The 17,349-nt window shown below is 45.0% G+C and overlaps 1 protein-coding gene across 6 annotated transcripts in view; it reads right to left on the reverse strand.

Annotated features, from left to right (window-relative positions):
* LOC119456455 (uncharacterized protein ZK1073.1-like) overlaps positions 1–10,682 on the reverse strand; it is a 187,279-nt gene extending 176,597 nt beyond the window's left edge. For 4 of the 6 annotated variants that reach the window (XM_037718285.2, XM_037718278.2, XM_037718261.2 and 1 more), the window contains exon 1: positions 10,524–10,682. In XM_037718285.2, the coding sequence (XP_037574213.1) occupies positions 10,524–10,574 (51 nt within the window). In that variant the 5' untranslated portion in view covers positions 10,575–10,682. The remainder of the gene's footprint in view (positions 1–10,523) is intronic. The other 2 variants (XM_037718253.2, XM_049664737.1) reach the window with 2 other exon arrangements.
* Between the last annotated feature and the right edge of the window lie 6,667 nt (positions 10,683–17,349).

Below are 17,349 nucleotides of genomic sequence, written 5' to 3' on the forward strand. Positions count from 1 at the left end.
TTCACGACCAAAGAATGCGGCGCTGACGTCAACTGCTGTTTGGGCGCTTTGAAAATCCGCCTGTCATCACCGCGGCGAAAAAAGGGCTCTACGCTCCTGGAGAAAGGGAATGACATCCTCGGAGGAAAAGGAGGGGCCTTTACCTACATGACGCCCCCGTTACCGATGAGAAGAAAGCCGGTGCATGATTTTTGCCAAAACCCTCACTCGCCAGTGGTCCGATGACCACTTCTACTGTCACATCGGAGCTATTTAGGTGGCTCCGTCATGTGCACAACGCTCGCTCTCTCTCTCTCTCTCTCTCAAATATTCACTATGCTGTAAATAATTAAGTCTTTACAAAAAGCAACGTGGTAGCGCCTTCGAGGCCGCCGGGTCTCCTGATGCCAATGGCAGGTCAACCTCGGTCACCTACCATCGAGTAACGCCAGTCGGCAAGCTACAAGGAACGACAATCCGGCGTCCAAACAAGGCTTTCTTCACAGATATCTGATCACAGCCGAGTCACAGGGCCTTGTCACACTTGGAAAAGCATTCCTACGCTACAGTTTCTACTTTCCCGCTGAATTTATCTCCATAAATATGCACTGTCCCTTTGGTCCTGCATGTCATATTGAATGACTGCAGCGCGCTACTGTGAACTCAGACCAGTCCTTTCTTTGCGTCTTATTTCACAGTGGCGCGCTCCAATTACTCAAAATGATGAAATCGATGGCTCGACGATAATTCGTTTGGTCGGGAGGAGGCATAATGAAAGGAAAAGAGAGAAACGCCGACCAAAAATGAAAAAGGTTTAACAAACTTCCATGACGTTTCAGCTTCCGTACGGAAGATTTGTTCACAATCACTCAATATATACAACTAGCCCCAACCTCAGATCTTCCTGCCTGTCGATCGTTAATTGAAAAACATAAGCACGCCACTGTTGCATGCGCAAGGTACAAAACTCAGAAGGCCCCGAGAGAAATTTCACTGATGTTAGTGGTATGTTTATCTTTCAGGGCGATGAAGGCTGCAGCTGTTTTTGTTGCTATCGCCAATAATATTACAACCACCAGAAGCATTATTAAGACTGCAACAGTCTGGAATTTAACATCAAGCCGAACTTCTAGTGCCGCTCGAATGGTGTGCCAGTCCTTCCTGTTATGCCATCCACGTCGCACGACAGCTGGAAAACACTGTGCATCAGCAGCGACGCGTAACGCATGAGGTAACCACTGAGCTATACCGCGAACTTTTCTCTCTCCTTTATTGCAACTAAAAATGGCAGTAAAATGACTGTATACAAGTGCTAAGGTACTATGTACACACGCGGCTAATACTCAGGCATGCAGACACATGCACCTAGCAAAGCCATTCATTCAGGCTGCAGCTCTTGAGTAGTGCGTACACAACGCACATATGCCAGAGTTTATCAAAAAAATGAAAGAAACGATTTCGTCGACCACGTACTTGTGTGTCGCCCATTCTAGTTTGTAAAGAACTAATTTGCCATAATGGCGCTGATGGTAAACGTAAGATTTTGATTTGCTTTCGTAACGTGGTGCAATCTTGACGCTTTGCCGAAAACCCTGAAATTGAAACAGTGAACCTGACGGAGTTGATACAAAAACAGTTTTCTTGCTCACTAACAATAAAGCCGCCACATCAAAATGTGAGATTGTTTCATCAATAACGTCCCTCGCCTCAGTCGTCTGCTACAAGGCTGTATGCACGTGTCGGAGAAACAGAATGAGTCGTCGTAGATTGGTGCCAATGCGCTTGTTTTCTGTCTTGAGACAGCATAAGCGACCGACCGGTGGTAAAGAGCACGCGTTCCAGGCCGCTCTATCGCTATCACGTGAAACGCAACAGACTCAACCAGACTCAGCTGGCCCAGAGGCGATGAAATATGACCGAACGCGACGCGTGCGCCACAGGCGGCCGCTTGCACGACGCGTTCACTTCGCTGCTTAGTCTCACCGCATGATGAAATTTCAAGGCGCCGCCTTGTGCACGCTTTTTTTTTTTTGCGAAAAGTTTAGTCATGATTACAGAATGCAGCAGTGAAAACTGAGAAGTCGCTGAATTGAAGACTGAGTACTGCTGAATTGATATATACATTGAAAACTTCTCTTAAAGAAATGATGGTTTAGAACACAAATGCCAACACCTCCCGACAGCTATCCAAACACTATGAGCATGAATAAAAGAATTACATGACCGCGAACGACGACCACTTTTTATTGAACGACGTGCATCGACGGGATGTGGTTTAATCTGCCTTCCACAAACTACGGCGGCCTCATCGCGCTGGATGTTGCGCTTCCCCTATTGTTCACTCACTAGACCTTGCCAAGACCAAGAAGGGGGAAACTGCAAGCTGTGTCCGCATGCTCTGTTGGCCCCCTTTAATGGACAACAAAAGCCACGCGTGAAATGTGACGTTTGACTGCAGCACCCCCAGTTGACAGATCCATGGACAAGAATCTCCCGACGTCCAAGCGACGAGGCCTGGCAGTGTTTGCTTTAAACCGACGACAGAAATCAGAAGCGACGGCAGTTTGCCTGCAAAGCGTTTCCGACCCAGCAAAAGACTGCGTGTCTTGGCTTCGCGTGCGTGTGCGAGCTATATTCAGCGATCGCCACGGGCTGACGAGAAGGCGTATCCAGATTTAACAGTCTTTGTCTAGGTACTGGTGAGAGCTTCAAAGACCGGTAAGATATGTAAGAATTAAGTTATAACTATCAAGTTTACGATTAATTTTGGTAGAGCAGCCGAGCGCCGCGTTGAGCCCTTCACACAGTGTCTCTTTATCCCGGTATTCATTGCAAACTTGCATGATTTCTGTGAAGAATTCGTAATCAGCTTAAGACTACATTTGGAAAGATTAGCCGGTCTTTAGGGGTTCTCTCTCAGCTCTTTTTATGTATGTATGTATGTATGTATGTATGTATGTATGTATGTATGTATGTATGTATGTATGTATGTATGTATGTATGTATGTATGTATGTATGTATGTATGTATGCATGTATGTATGTATGTATGTATGTATGTATGTATGTATGTATGTATGTATGTATGTATGTATGTATGTATGTATGTATGTATGTATGTATGTATGTATGTATGTATGTATGTATGTATGTATGTATGTATGTATGTACGTACGTACGTACGTATGTAAAAATGACTTTATACATTTTTGCTGAAATTAGGTCTCTTCGTCAGACCGTTGATTCTCGAGTCAGTTCACTTGAATCGAGGATGGCTGCTCTTGAATCGTTGTCTTCCAGAAGCGCTGCATATCATTTGTCCACGTGTGTCATCGCTGACTGAGACGGTTCGTAGCATTGTACCTAGGGTGGCTTGTCTCGAGGATGGTCACTTTGAATCTTTGCCGTCTTCCGCACCTAAGGCCATTAACGCTTTTAACTTTTGTAATTAAGTAACATGGTCAGCAAGCTCACTGATAAAAATGATCTTGAGAACCAACTGCGGATAAATACCCTTAGTTTGCTTTAATTTTCGGAAGACCCTAACGAAAGCAGTGATGTACTCTTGCGAAATGTTTCTAATGTGTTTGTAAACAAACTTCAGATGATTTGTCTTAAATTTGAAACACGCCATTGACTAGGAACGCTGAAAATTGAAGTATTAAAAACTGACCATAAACTCCAGGGTATAAACATAAGCATAAGCGGGATATTTCTGTTCGTGTACCAAATGTCGACAGTTAACTATGGAACACAACTGCCGCTTTCCAGAATAATGCAAGCACTGTACGGTTAACATCTGACCACGTATTTGTTGAGAATGTCCACTATATCGCCTTAGTTACGGCGTACTTCAACTGCTTCCTCCACAGCTTCTCCTCATTGTTCACTGGCGCCGAAATGAGTCAAGCGAGAATATTTGCATCATGAACGCAAGAAGTTTCCTTAATAGGCATGGTTTCCTTAGCATCACCATATTGGCCTCATGTCATCGGAGTAACCTAAACTTGATCGCATTCAGACATATACAATGCTCAAGTTGCCCCACCTGGCGTTATCATTGTCGGTTGCGACAGGAAACATGGAAGGTGTTGTAACTAACGTTTCTTTGCTCCACGGCCCTGATGATAGAAGGTCTCTATGGTTCCAAGTTTTCTTTTCTAAATGCAATGTAATTATTTCTGTAATGCGCTGCCCCCAGGGACCACTGTTGAACTTTTGTATTCGTTAAAGGCGTTTCTGCATGACCAGTGTCTAGTTTCTTCAATTTCAATTATTCATGGCTTTCCTCTCCGGTGTCTGGTTTCTAAAGGACTGCTGCTCAATAGTTCCTTCTTGTGTAGCCAGGCGCAAGTTGTTGTGTGGGGGGACTCAAAAATTCTCGACCTGATATTTCTTAGCAGACGTCTCGCTGAAAATGGTTGTCGTGCGATGCCATTGGTGGAATATCCGACCATAACGATGTTCTGGTTTCTGTTATTATTTATGTTCCTAAAACAAAATTTTCGTATTGTGCCTTTCCTGATTTCTCTAGAGAAGAAGATCAGTCTATTGCAAATTTTCTTGCAGATCCTGTTAAAGTATTTGAGCACCTCAATGTTTCAAAAGATGTAAACACTCTATCCACTGTTTTTTAAGTACTGTCGAATCATGAACCAACCGCTTTGCACCACTGAAAACAATAAAGAGAAACGTAGATCTTCCATGCATAACCAGAGATCACCTTTCCCGTCCCCCTGAGAGATTACGGTGTCGAAGGCGCATCGGTAATTCTCACGCAACTGCTCAGTTCCAGACAACAAAGAAGGAAATTGAACTGAAAACTACAGCAGCAAAGGAGATTTTCTACGCTATTACTTTGTCAAAGATAATATAATAACATCAAATCCTGAGAAATTTTGCGGCCTGATTCGGACTGCCAAAACTAAATTTATTACGTTTACGATAGATTATACATGCCCTAATTAATCTAACATAATTGCAACAACAGCAGCTTGATTTTGATCCTGTCTCCTTGTTTCCTTCCAAAAATTGCTGCGCTGTACCTACTTTAGTTAGCATATTTGCTACCGGCTTTTAACAATCACTTTCATGCCGCATTTACGGCAGACAACTTCGACATTTCTCCTTTCTATGGTATGTTGAAATACGCCATTATTGAAATAAATATATCACTACAAGATGTCTTAAATTCGGTTCTTAGCTTAGAATGTAAAAAGTGCTGTGATTCTGATGAACTTCCCAATTCGTTTCTCGTTTGGTATGCACTTTGGTGTAGCAGATTCCGCGCAATGATTTTTCAGAAATCCTTAGTAACTTCATCTGCTCCTTGAGCCTGTAAAGTAGCAAACGTGCTCCCATTCCATAAGTGTGGAAGTTGAAACGACCTTTCTAACTACAGACAAGTTTCTTTAGCCTCTGAATGCAGCAAGCCTCTACAGCATGTAATCTATAAATATATTATTGAGTTCATTGTAGCTAACAACATTTTATCTGCCTGCCTTCATATAGGACTAAGTACGATCACTCAATTCCATATGCCTGCGAATCTCTCGATTAAAGTTTTCAAATTGTCGCCGTATTTATGCATTTTTGAAAGGTTTTTCATACCGCTCAAAACCTTCGCATAAACAGAATGGTATATTAAATAACCCGACAATTGTGAATTGGACATCCTGCTTTCTACTCACAGGTCACAATATTTCTGTTTCAGTGCTGCTAAATCGTCTATCGCCGATGCTACGTCTGGAGGTTCGCAGGGTTCAGTATTGGGTTCACTTCTTTTCTTGCTGTACATCAATAATTTACTCGACCATGTTTCAGCAAAAATACTCCTTTGCGTTGACGACTGCTTCGTTTATCAGGTAATTTCCTGCAATGAGGATCACCTTCCTCTTAGTAGCTCCGGTGAAAGGGCTTGGTGCGATGCTTGGGCAATTATTTCGGCAAAATAGTCTGTATGCCCTTTTCAACACCTACCTCACATTCATCTTGCACTTACTCATATAATAGTTCTTGCCAGAAAAAGTGTCTGAATACCTGGGTGTTCTATTTACGAACGATTAGTACGGCTTAAAAATACCGATTTCACCTGTACTAAGCACTGTCTCGTCCCGCTTATTTACAACGTATGCTTCGTTCAGCTCCCAAGGCCACCAATTATAAGACCCCAGTGCATCCTATCCCACAATATGGCTCGGTAATTTGGAATCCCCATTTGAAATATTCAAGTGAGAATCGGCTCAAAAGAAAGCCACTCGCTTTATTTGCCAGCGTGGCGATCGTGGCTTCTCTTCGAACCCGTCTTCCTTGAATCGCCCTGCTATTCATGCACCTGTGCAGGTTGAATGTCTTAAATTTGTTCGCACTTTAGTAAATACTCAACGCTGCTCGTATTTACATTACAACAAGTTTTCCAAACCTTCTTCGACTAGAAATCGTCACCCTGTGAATATTGCACCGATTTATGCTAGAACCGATACATTTAACCATAGCCTCTTTCCTCATGCTATCGAATGTTGGAACAGGCTGCCCGGTGATGTTAAGTCTTTCTCACCGAAGGAGTTTGTAGCTGCTATTTACCCGCTGCTGGCATTTTCGGTAGGTTTTCGAACATGTATTTCGCAATGTTTGTTTTTACCGCAAACCTGCGATAACCATTCTTAGGGCTGCAGTATGTACAAATAAAAAATAAATAAATGTATTATAAGACGACGACGAAGCAAGAGGGGAAGCGGTGGCCAAGTCATTAAATTTAGGTGCACGTTAAAGAACCCCAGGTGGTCCAAATTTCCGGAGTCCCCCACTACGGCGTGCCTCATAATCGGATCGTGGTTTTGGCACGTAAAACGCCATAATTTAATTTAAATTTTTAGGTGATACAGTGGTTATACCATCGTAATCATTTCAGAATTGCCATTGCGCCATCTTTGTACAGGGTCAACACGCATTCGTTGTCATACCATCGTTATTACACCATTGTCATTACTTGCGAGGTCGGGACACCTCTGAGTTGACAGATCTCTCGAGATCGGGAGCGATAGTGCCCAGCCCGCACCGCATCTAACGCTTGAACATTCCCGTTACACACACGTAACCGCCCTGTGAGTTTATTTTTTTTAAAGGACTATGGGGGGTGCATCGACAGCACAGAAGACCGTATCGATAATGGTGGTGTGCATGCGTCGCAGGCTGTGTTTACAGTGACAAGTCGGACTGACCGGGTGAGCACTGATCTTTCTTCACTCATTCACGGATATTGGTAAGCCAGGCCGGGCTCAAGTCGGCATAAGCGACGAGCATGATGCGATTGCCGATAGCTATCGCAGCGAGTTTTGTGATGCCATCACAGGAAAGGCGCTTCTCACAAACAAGTAGACAGACACTTTCGATCCTGATCGAGTCTGATCGGGATCAAACTTGATCAGACTCGCACGATTAGGCCATTTGCGCTTGCTCGCAGAAAGGAGACAATTCCGAAAAAAAAATATCCCATCAGGCTTGAACGCGATGAAAATTACCTGTCTCACGCTGGTATTACATGCCGCGTATATGGTCACTTTGAATGATAATGTCAAAATCATTTTCAAAAGGCGGTTAGATCAGGTGACACCACCGAATCTAAAATTAATGTAAAAAGTCAGGTGTCGCAAGCTGCGTAATCATTCATAGACGCGTGATAATGAAAAAAAAATTAAGAAAGACAGGAGAGCGTGGAAGATTGTAACCTCAGAACTTTAACGTCTTGAGCTCCAGAATAGGTCACCGAAGTACTCGCCGTGTACAGTGAATGCCACTTAAGTGAGACTTGGCTCAAGAGCAGCATCTCGAAGCAGCCGAGTATTGTGGCGATTCTTGGACGCCGCCCCGATGTTTGGTGCCAGAACCACTGATGGACGTGAATGGGCGTCTCCGCTGCACGCGGTCTATCACCATGGCGCCTGCTTTATGGACCACTTCACAGCTGACGCTGCCAAGAAGGCTATTAACAACGCTCACCACTGTTCATAAAATAACGCGGTTCATAAGACTAAAATATGGATTCAAACAGTGTGCAGAAGTGTGGCCTCGAGACATAGGCGGGCTACAATTTTAATACAACCGCAAGACGCCACATGCTGAAATTCGTTGAAGTGAAATGTACTTTATTCGGTTGCGCTGCTGTAGCAGTTCCTTGAACTGACCGTTGATTAGAGCACAATTCGCTCAAGTGGCGTTTTTGTTATGCCTTCTTGCTTTGCGTTACGTTACAAAGCCAGTGGAAGTACTTGGTTAACTCTAAGGACCAGTTAAAACAATTCAGTCATATTAAACAGGTAGCCTGCAAATATCACTTTTATACCAGAAGCAGAATGAGGTGATCGCAATTATAGAAAGTGAGCACAAAGCACCCTTGAAGCAGCGTCCTTCTGGGCTCCTAGTAGGAAAAGAAACCGACCACAAGTGGTGGCTTCTCGTAGTTGCTCGATCTGTCACCCATTTGGGCACAACTGCGGACAAAACGCTTTACTTTTCGGTATTGCGAAACAACTTTTTACGGGATAGTGGTTCGGGTGAGTAGGTTTTCTATGACCTTTTCTTGAATTACCGCAAGTGAGAATGGAGTGAACGAAAGAAGACAAACAGCAAAGCCGTACTCGAATTTGAATAACAAATGAAGCAACCAGTGAGCCCACTACACTGGCTGCTGTGCACAACAGGTCGGCGAGGCCCACGGTTCGAGCCCCATAAGCTGTGCGGCTCGCGTGTGGCTGTCTCCGTTATTGTTGTTTTCTACCGCGAATTTCGTGGCAGAGGCGACAGCAGAAACTTAGGACCGACTTCGCTGCAGCGCACGTGGTCGTCCCAAGTGCCATTTTCACAAGTCCAAAAGTGCACTTCTCTTTTTTGCATTGAAACACATTCGCCAAAAGTATTCCATTATGTGCAAATGACTTTTTTAATTTAGCCCCTTAACAAGACTACTCTTTACTCATAAGTAGTGTTACGGTCGAAACATTGCTTAGACTTGGTAACATGCTAAAGAACTGCTGTTTAATCAACGCGCTGGAATGTATTAAGGGAAGAACTACAGTATGTGCCCGTGTCGGACAGGTCAAGCCGTTCAAGGTGGAGCACAAGGTACAGAACCAAAATTAATTTCTCACAGCTGAGCTTTAAAAAAAGAAGCTTTAGTTGAGGACCGACTGCAACTTCCCGAGTCATATACACGTAAACCGTGGAAATAATTTACTTGGGCGCAACCACTGAATTGACAGAAATTCAATTTCAGCATTAAATTTAAGGTTTATACTAATGTTGGAAGACGAATGTTTACTTATGGATACAAATAAAAAAATGGTGAATAAAATAATGAAGCTCACTGCTACGGCTTTTTAACCTCGTGCTGCAAGCATCGCTTAAAGTGCACAAAGTTGTGCGAGATGCAGTTGTGTGCACTTTCAGTTGTGTTCGGGTTCCTATGCGCGGTACTTTGTTGATGAGCTTGTTATTCGGGATTATAAGCTAAGTACAGAAAGCATATGGCTGAGTGCGCTTCCTGGCGTCAATATTTGAGCATTCTTTACTCCTGAATAAATTTCACTACAATTCAAAAGAAGCAAATAGGGCCTACAAAGTATAAGGCCTACAAAGGCGCAAGGATTGCTAGTTCTCATCAAAAGCAACACTGAAGGTTGGAACGAACAGTCATAGAATAACATCTGGCAATCTCTACATGAACAAATTTCCGGGAAACGTATACGATCTGTTGTTAGAAGACGAGCGAAAATGTAACTATACAGGGGGGGGGGGGGGGGGGTGAAAGACAAGCGAGAGCAGGCAGGTAAATAACACCGCGGGAGCAGAGGCGTTTCCCGATGAGCTCTCTTCAGGCTGTTTCAAGTGGGCTTCTTGGTTTATATGAGCCACTTGAGGGGGTTCTCAACAAGGAAAGAAAAATGCAGTTCATGTTGCACATTACACGATCACTTATGGATGCCCGCATATCGTTGCATCATCGAATCGTGTTTACCAACGCTCTTGACAAGACAAACAGAAAAGACGTTGTATGGAAAAATAGAACGCATCGTGAGACTGTAACCGTCTGTGTGCGGCAAGTGCGGATCAAGCTCACTCAGACGACGCCTTAATTCTGGCGTCCTCAGATGCGCTGAAACGGGACTGGTCAGAGGAACAACGAAAAAAAAAAAAAAAAAAAAATGGCCGCGCCAAGCCGAATGGAGCCGGCGGGAAGGGCGTCGGGAACAGCGCGTCCGTTCGCCATTCCCGCCTGCCGCGTTTCGGTGCCCAATACTGGTGCATGGTACCAGTTGGTCAAAGCTAGAGATACGCAAAGCTTGCCCCGAATCCTCGCAATACTGAGCAATGAAGTGCAGCGTGCATCAATAGCAAGCACGCATGTTTCTCTTATGTTGCATAGAGGGACGGTTGTAGAGGATACAAGCGCTTGGACAGAAATTGCACCCGAACCAGTGGCCGCGCGCAAACAGACAAGGAGGCGCCAGGGGCTCCTGGTCTGTTCTCGAAGTAAAGAAGGGTTCGCACCTGCGTCGTCTCTTCGGGCGCCGGGCTGGCGGCGTTTGCGGACTCGGACATACTTTCTCGTAGCTGCAGGCCGCTCGACCGAACTCCGCGTCGGGATTCCGCGTCGCGGGAGGGGGTTCGCCACGAGCTCCAGGCACGCTGCTCGCCAGAGCTGCTCTGCCGCCGCCAGCGCCGCCGCCCTTTCGGCGGGCGCAGACCGCGGCTCCGGCTGGCGGACGCGCGGCGCATCCCCGCTTGCTCCCCCCCCCCCCCCCCCCCCTTCCGTTCTCTCTCTTCGTGCCAGCCGGCTAGCCTCCCTGTATAGTACGTCTGTTGGCTCGAGGCAATGTTTGCCCCGCACTTTTGCGCCTTGTGAACGAGAACGCTAGATATGTCTTTCGAAAAGGCTTTTAAAGAAGATTGCGCAGTCCGAACACCTTCGAATCTCCCATACTGCATTGCAGTTGCTGTTGTGACCATTACCACCTCTTGTAACACTTAAGTATAAACCGCATGCACGCGATCTTGCGCGCGACAGCGACAAGCGACGCGATGGAGATGGCTGTCGCGGTCGCTCGTCGCCTACAAGTCTTACCGTATGCGAGCGACGAGACGAGCGACGACTTTGAGCGACGTCTCACCGGTGTTGCTGGTATGAGGGCAGCAAATACTCGCCGAAACTGGCGTGACGCTTGGTTAATTAATTTTAAGTTGATGTGTTTTAGTGTAAAGAACAGCATAAATATTTCTAAAGGTTTGCACTACGTTATTATCCTTGCACGTATCAAAATCTAGTGGTTTGCTCGTTCCGTGGGACAATCGGTAGTACTTGACTGATGTATATCTAGTTCCGGCTTCGCGCTATTGGCTAGTCGCTCATAGCACTTCCGGGCGACCAGCGACGAATTCTAGATTTTTAGAACCGAGCGATTGAGCGAAAAGACCGAGCGATCTGTTCGCGCGACGGCCCGTTTCGTCGCTCGAAGCCGTCGCTCGTCGCTGTCGCGCACAAAATCGCGCTCATGCGGTTTGGGCTTTAACGTAATGAATATAGTCAAAACAACTTTCTTGTACGGAATGATATTCGCGGATTTCAATACACGCACCCTGGTATGTGTAACGAGTGCCGGTTCTTCGTATCGCAGAAATGTTCTGCGGTTACTGCGCCGTTTATGGCTGGTGCACCGTTTGGGGTCACCGCAGGCCGAGAACTTAGCAAACTGGATCGCGCCACAACAAGGACGCTCGCTTTATGCTAGCCAGGCAATGTGTCACAAAAGGTTACGTGTCTGATGGGCGTCTGCTAAGGGCGTGAAAAATTGAGTTTTGGGGTTTCACGTGCCAAAATCGCATGTTTATGACGCATGTGGTAGTGGGGGGACTCCTGAATTTTGACCACGGGGGTTTCTTTATCATGTACCCAATGTCTGGTACGCTGACATTTTTGCATTTCGACCCCATCAAAATGCGGTCGCCGCCACCGGGATTTGATTCCGTGCCCTCAGGCTTAGCAGCGCAACACCATAGCCACTACGGCACCACAGCGGAGTGACACTTGCGCTCTTCGGCAGTTCAGAGACCGAACTCCCGAAACTTATTGTTCGTAAGTCATCTTTGACATTGGCCGGCCGCCACCGTCAATTACATGTCCAGCACCAGAATTTGCTGCAATTTGCGATCATCATCGTCGTCTTCATAATCATCATCATCAGCCTATTGTTTATGTCCACTTTGCAGGACGAAGGACTTTCCCAATGACTTTTAAATAACCCTGTCTTACGCTAGTTGATTCCAATTTACACCTGCAAATTTCCTAACTTCATCACCCCACCTAGTTTTCTGCCGTCCTCGACTGCGCTTCCCTTCTCTTGGTATCCATTCTGTAACTCTAATGGTCCACCGGTTATCCATCCTACGCATTACATGGCCTGCCCACCTCCATTTCTTTCGCTTAATGCCAACTAGAATATCGGCTATCCCTATTTGCTCTCTGATCCACACCGCTCTCTTCCAGTCTCTTAACGTTACCGCTAACATTCTTCGCTCCATCGCTCTTTGCGCGATCCTCTACTTGTTCTCGAGCTTGTTGTTAACCTCCAAGTTTCATTTTTTTTAATACCTTAAAGACCCCTTGACAGGGGTATTACATAAGGGGTGGGAATGCATTAGTACATAATTTGTATAATACAGAAATGAACACGCAAACAATAAAAGAACAAAAGAAAACAACATGAGTTGAAGTGTTACATACGTCAGCGCAAACACATAGACCTAAATAATACAAACTAAATCGCACGAGCATATAAGTATGTTAGCACAAGTCACTTTCATTGTGAAAAGTGCGCAGTGACACTCTCCATAAAAGTACGAGGGCAAGTGATGGCGGCGATTTGGTGGGGCAGGTTGTTCCAATCTGTAGCGGCAAGGCAAAAGAATGAGGCGGAAAAGGTGACAGTGCGCATGCGAGGGCGGCCCACTTGAAAAGTGTGTCGTGTACGATGAGATGTTCGGGCTGCGGGTAGGATATAGGGTGGTTGATTAAGCGAGGTGTGATAGAAAAAGTGAAAGGGTTCCAGTGCGCCGGCGCGTACAAAGGGGAAGTAAATTCAATTCTTTCTTTAAGTAAGATATGCTCACGTCATATGAATAATTAGAATGGATGAACCTTGCGGCGCGGTTTTGGACGGCTTCGAGTGCGTTGATGAGGTATGTTTGGCGTGGATTCCATATGGCAGATGCATATTCCAGTTTTGGTCGGACTATTGACTGGTAGGCCAGTAGTTTAACAGGTTTGGGGCACGTTTTAGATGACGCTTGAGAAAACCCAGTGATTTGTTAGCACATGAAATGATATTACTGACGTGTGTGCGCCAGGATAAGTCGTTAGATATAGTAACACCTAGGTACTTGTAAGACTGCGCAGAACACACGGGAATATTATTAATTGTGTATTGGTAAGGAAATGGATCGCGCCGACGAGAAAATACCATCAAGTTGCATTTCTTAGGATTAAGTTCCATTAACCAACGGTCGCACCATTGCTGTAAGCAGTTAATGTCCTCCTGAAGTCTTGATTAGATGTGCTAGTAATTGTTCGATAAATGACACAGTCGTCTGCGAACAAACGAAGACACGTGCAGGGGTAGATCATTGATGTATATTAAGAAGAGTAGAGGTCCAAGAACAGATCCTTGCGGTACACCGGAAGTCACTGGTAGGGGTTAGATGCGCAGTTGTTAACTGTAACGAACTGAGATCGGTTTGTCAAGAACGCTTCAATCCATCGCAAAATGTCGGGGTTAAGGTTCGCAAGAGAAAGTTTTAGTAGTAGACGTTGGTGTAGTACCTTGTCGAACGCTTTTGCAAAATCTAGAAATATCGCGTCTGTTTGGAGGTTAGAATCTAAGTTGGTGTGAATATCATGCAGGAAAATGGCCAGTTGTGTTTCACAGGAAAAGCCTTTGCGGAACCCATGCTGTGATGAATGAAAGTATTTGTTCGAGTCAAGAAACTTGATGATTTCTGTGTACATGACGTGCTCCATGAGCTTACAGGGCACACTCGTTAATGAAATGGGGCGATAATTAAGCGGACAATTCCTGTCGCCTGCTTTGTGGATGGGAACAACCCTCCCCACCTTCCAGTCATATGGTATTTCTCCAGTTGAAAGTGACTGCGAGAATAGCAAACACAGGAACACCGCGGCGACATGTTTAGTATTCTTTAACAGTTTCGAATTAATGTTATCCACGCCGGCCGACGATGTGAGTTTAAGATTGTCAATTAACGATGAAATACCTTCCTGTGAAAATGTAATGGTGGGCATGACACTTGATGCATTAGTACGCGAAGAAAACGGGGACGTGGTAGGCTCTTCTGTAAATACAGATACAAAAGCTGCATTAAAAAGGTTCGCGCACTCTACATCGTCGACCGTTTCACCTTCGTCATTGGTAAGTGTTACACTGCGCCTTTCTTGAGGGTTTATCACCTGCCAGAATTTTTTTGTGTTATTGATTAAAAGTTTCCGAAGGTCATCACCAAAGAATGCATCTTTCGCCTTGCGAATCGCTGATAGGTATGCGCGTTCAGCAGCGTAGTATTTTTCCCATGCACACGTGTTCGTCCTGCATTTTGTGGCGCGATACATGCGTTTCTTCTTGTTTTCTAGCCTTTTTAACGAATTGTTAAACCATGGTTTTTGTTCATGCGTTCGAAAGGTAATTTTTGGTATGAACCGGTTCGTTAAGTTGTTTATTTTTTCTTTGAATATCAGCCAAGTTTCATGAATGCTGCGGTTATGAAACGCATCTTGGAAGGAAGGTAGAAAATCCTGTAAATGTTCACATATTGCATCATAATTACCTTTGTCGTATAAGTGTATAGTTTTCTCGCGCTTCTGCCGCAGAGCTGGAGCAAAGCGAAAAGAAGCATGGATGACCTTGTGATCACTGATTTCTCTAAGAAAGGTGATGGACGACAAACCATCTGGACGGTTGACTAGTACTAAATCTAAAATGTTTGCAGTGTCTTGGGTGACGCGCGTTGGCTCTGATACGAGTTGTGTTAGATTAAAGTTGAGGCAAACGTCCAGAAAATCTCTCGCTTCGGTTTGGTTTACTAGGGAGGGTACTGTGTTGCGGCCAATTAATGTCTGGTAAGTTAAAGTCTCCAAAAAGAAGAAGGTCGGCATTAGGATAGCGAGAGCAAACCACGTTTAGTGCATTGTTTAGATTACGAGCGAAGTCGGCGCTATTGCGAGGAGGCCTGTAACATACACCTAAAATTACAGACTGGGGGGCGGCATGGCATATACGCTGCCCCATACGCTAGCCCCCGTTCGCAACAGATTGATTGCAAACTTCTTTTTTCAACGACAGTGGTAAGCTCCCAGTCAAAATTGGTGATGCTTGCCGTATGCAGTCCAACACATTTTTATTCTTCTGTAAGTGTCCTTCTGATGAATAGGGTCCCCTGTGAGTAATTGACCTAGATAATGGTACTCCTGCGCACACTGTATAAGCTAACTGCGATCATGAATTCTTGTTCGCTTGCCACGCTATCGCACCTTACTTTTTTCTGCTGAATATTAATCTTCAACGCTACTCTTACACGTTCTCGCCTAAGGTTCTGAATCATTTGTTGCAATTGCCCCCGTTGCAGAACAGGACAATGTTATCTGCAAACCGTAGGCTGCTGAGACTTTCTTCGTTCACCCTCCCTCCTAATACTTCCCAGTCTAAGAGCTTGAATACTTCTAAGCATTCAGTCAATAACATTCGAGAAATTGCCTGTTCTCGCTGCAATTTATACTTACCAACAATTCATGCGGAAGAGCCTTTTCTAGTTGCTGGCGCACTTTTTCTTTAATGCGTGAAATTGGATGGAATACATTGCACTGCAGAAAATAACAGCGCGATATCTTTGCGTATCTCCAACCGGTTATGAATTTACCAGACGACGGGCTTCAAGTCTTGCATTAGGATCAATCGTCTCACTGTCGGAAAGCTAATGAGGTTAATTTCATAATTACTGCCACGAAGCTATGAGGATCGTCGTTATATGAGTTTTTCAACTTGAGAGAGTGTCCATGCAGGTCGAAATAACTGGTGCAACATTATCTGATAAATTCTTCTGATTACGCGCGTTAAACCCCGAAGAGCGGTTCACGGTGCAACCCCCTTGTGACGTGTGGTGGGGCGGAGTAAAATGAAGCTTTGCTAAACGCTCTGTCTAGCCGCTGCTGGGGCGTTCAATCGGGAGCTGCGCAATGTTCCAATCGGAATCCGGTCGTGGATAGAAGGAAGCGCAGCTTCATTTTACGCCACATAACAAAGGAGTTGGACGGCGAACCGCAAGGCGAGCCGCGCTTCGCAGTGCGTAATAAGGAAAATGGAACGATTGATTTGACGCCACCTATCTTGGTCTACATTTTGAAATGTAAACACGCAGAACTAGACTTTTTCAATGATTACCTTCAACTCTCAAATATAAACATGTTCCGTAATCTTTGTAACTCATAACTTAATTAATGTATGTGAATTAGTGAATATTAGTAAATGGATTGCTGTTGTTTTTCTTGAAAATGATGTCTGCCTGGGCAGATAATTTATCTCTACTTGGGATAAATTTCGTAGGCTTTAAAAAATTTCCAAGTAAAAAAGTAACTGTATATTCATACAAAGACAATGAACTACAAAGCACACAAAACAAACTAGCATATGCGTTCGCGAGAATGCTCAGAGAGCACTATGACTAGTAACTTTTACCGGGTCATGGATGAGACACTGTAGGACATTCGCAGATGGCGGGTTAGGTTTAGAGCAGGCCCGATGCAGAGAACAAGCGGTCGCAGGAGCACTGGGTTTACAGTTAACAGTTATGTTTTAAGGTTTAAAGGTTACAGTTCTACAGGCTTAGAGTTACAGTGGACAAGACACAGGAGTGTCCCTTGGGGCACTCTCACAACATTCGCGAACCCTAGGATATGGAAAAGTGCTTGATGAAGTGTGTGTGCCCAGGCTGGGCAACAATCGGCCAGGAACCCGGCTGGCCGCTATTCCCCTGCATGCGCGCCATCTTCTCCGTCCCGTCGCATGCTAGCCATGTCCATCCGAATTTCCCCACACGGGCGATGCGCTGTCACCACTCTCTTTCCCCGTATTCGTCGTCCCTTTGTTCATTTTGCGCAATACTACCTATCTCCACTTACCTCGACTCTGCGCACATCATTCCAATTACTTGTCTGATTACTACCTTGAGCTATTTTGGAAATCAATGCCTCGCAAAAACATTCACGAGGTAATCGCTTAATTGTCCCATCTTTCCAATTTTATAGAATTTTGAG

This window comes from Dermacentor silvarum, chromosome 1 (assembly GCF_013339745.2).
Source record: "Dermacentor silvarum isolate Dsil-2018 chromosome 1, BIME_Dsil_1.4, whole genome shotgun sequence".
Lineage (NCBI taxonomy): Eukaryota > Metazoa > Arthropoda > Arachnida > Ixodida > Ixodidae > Dermacentor > Dermacentor silvarum.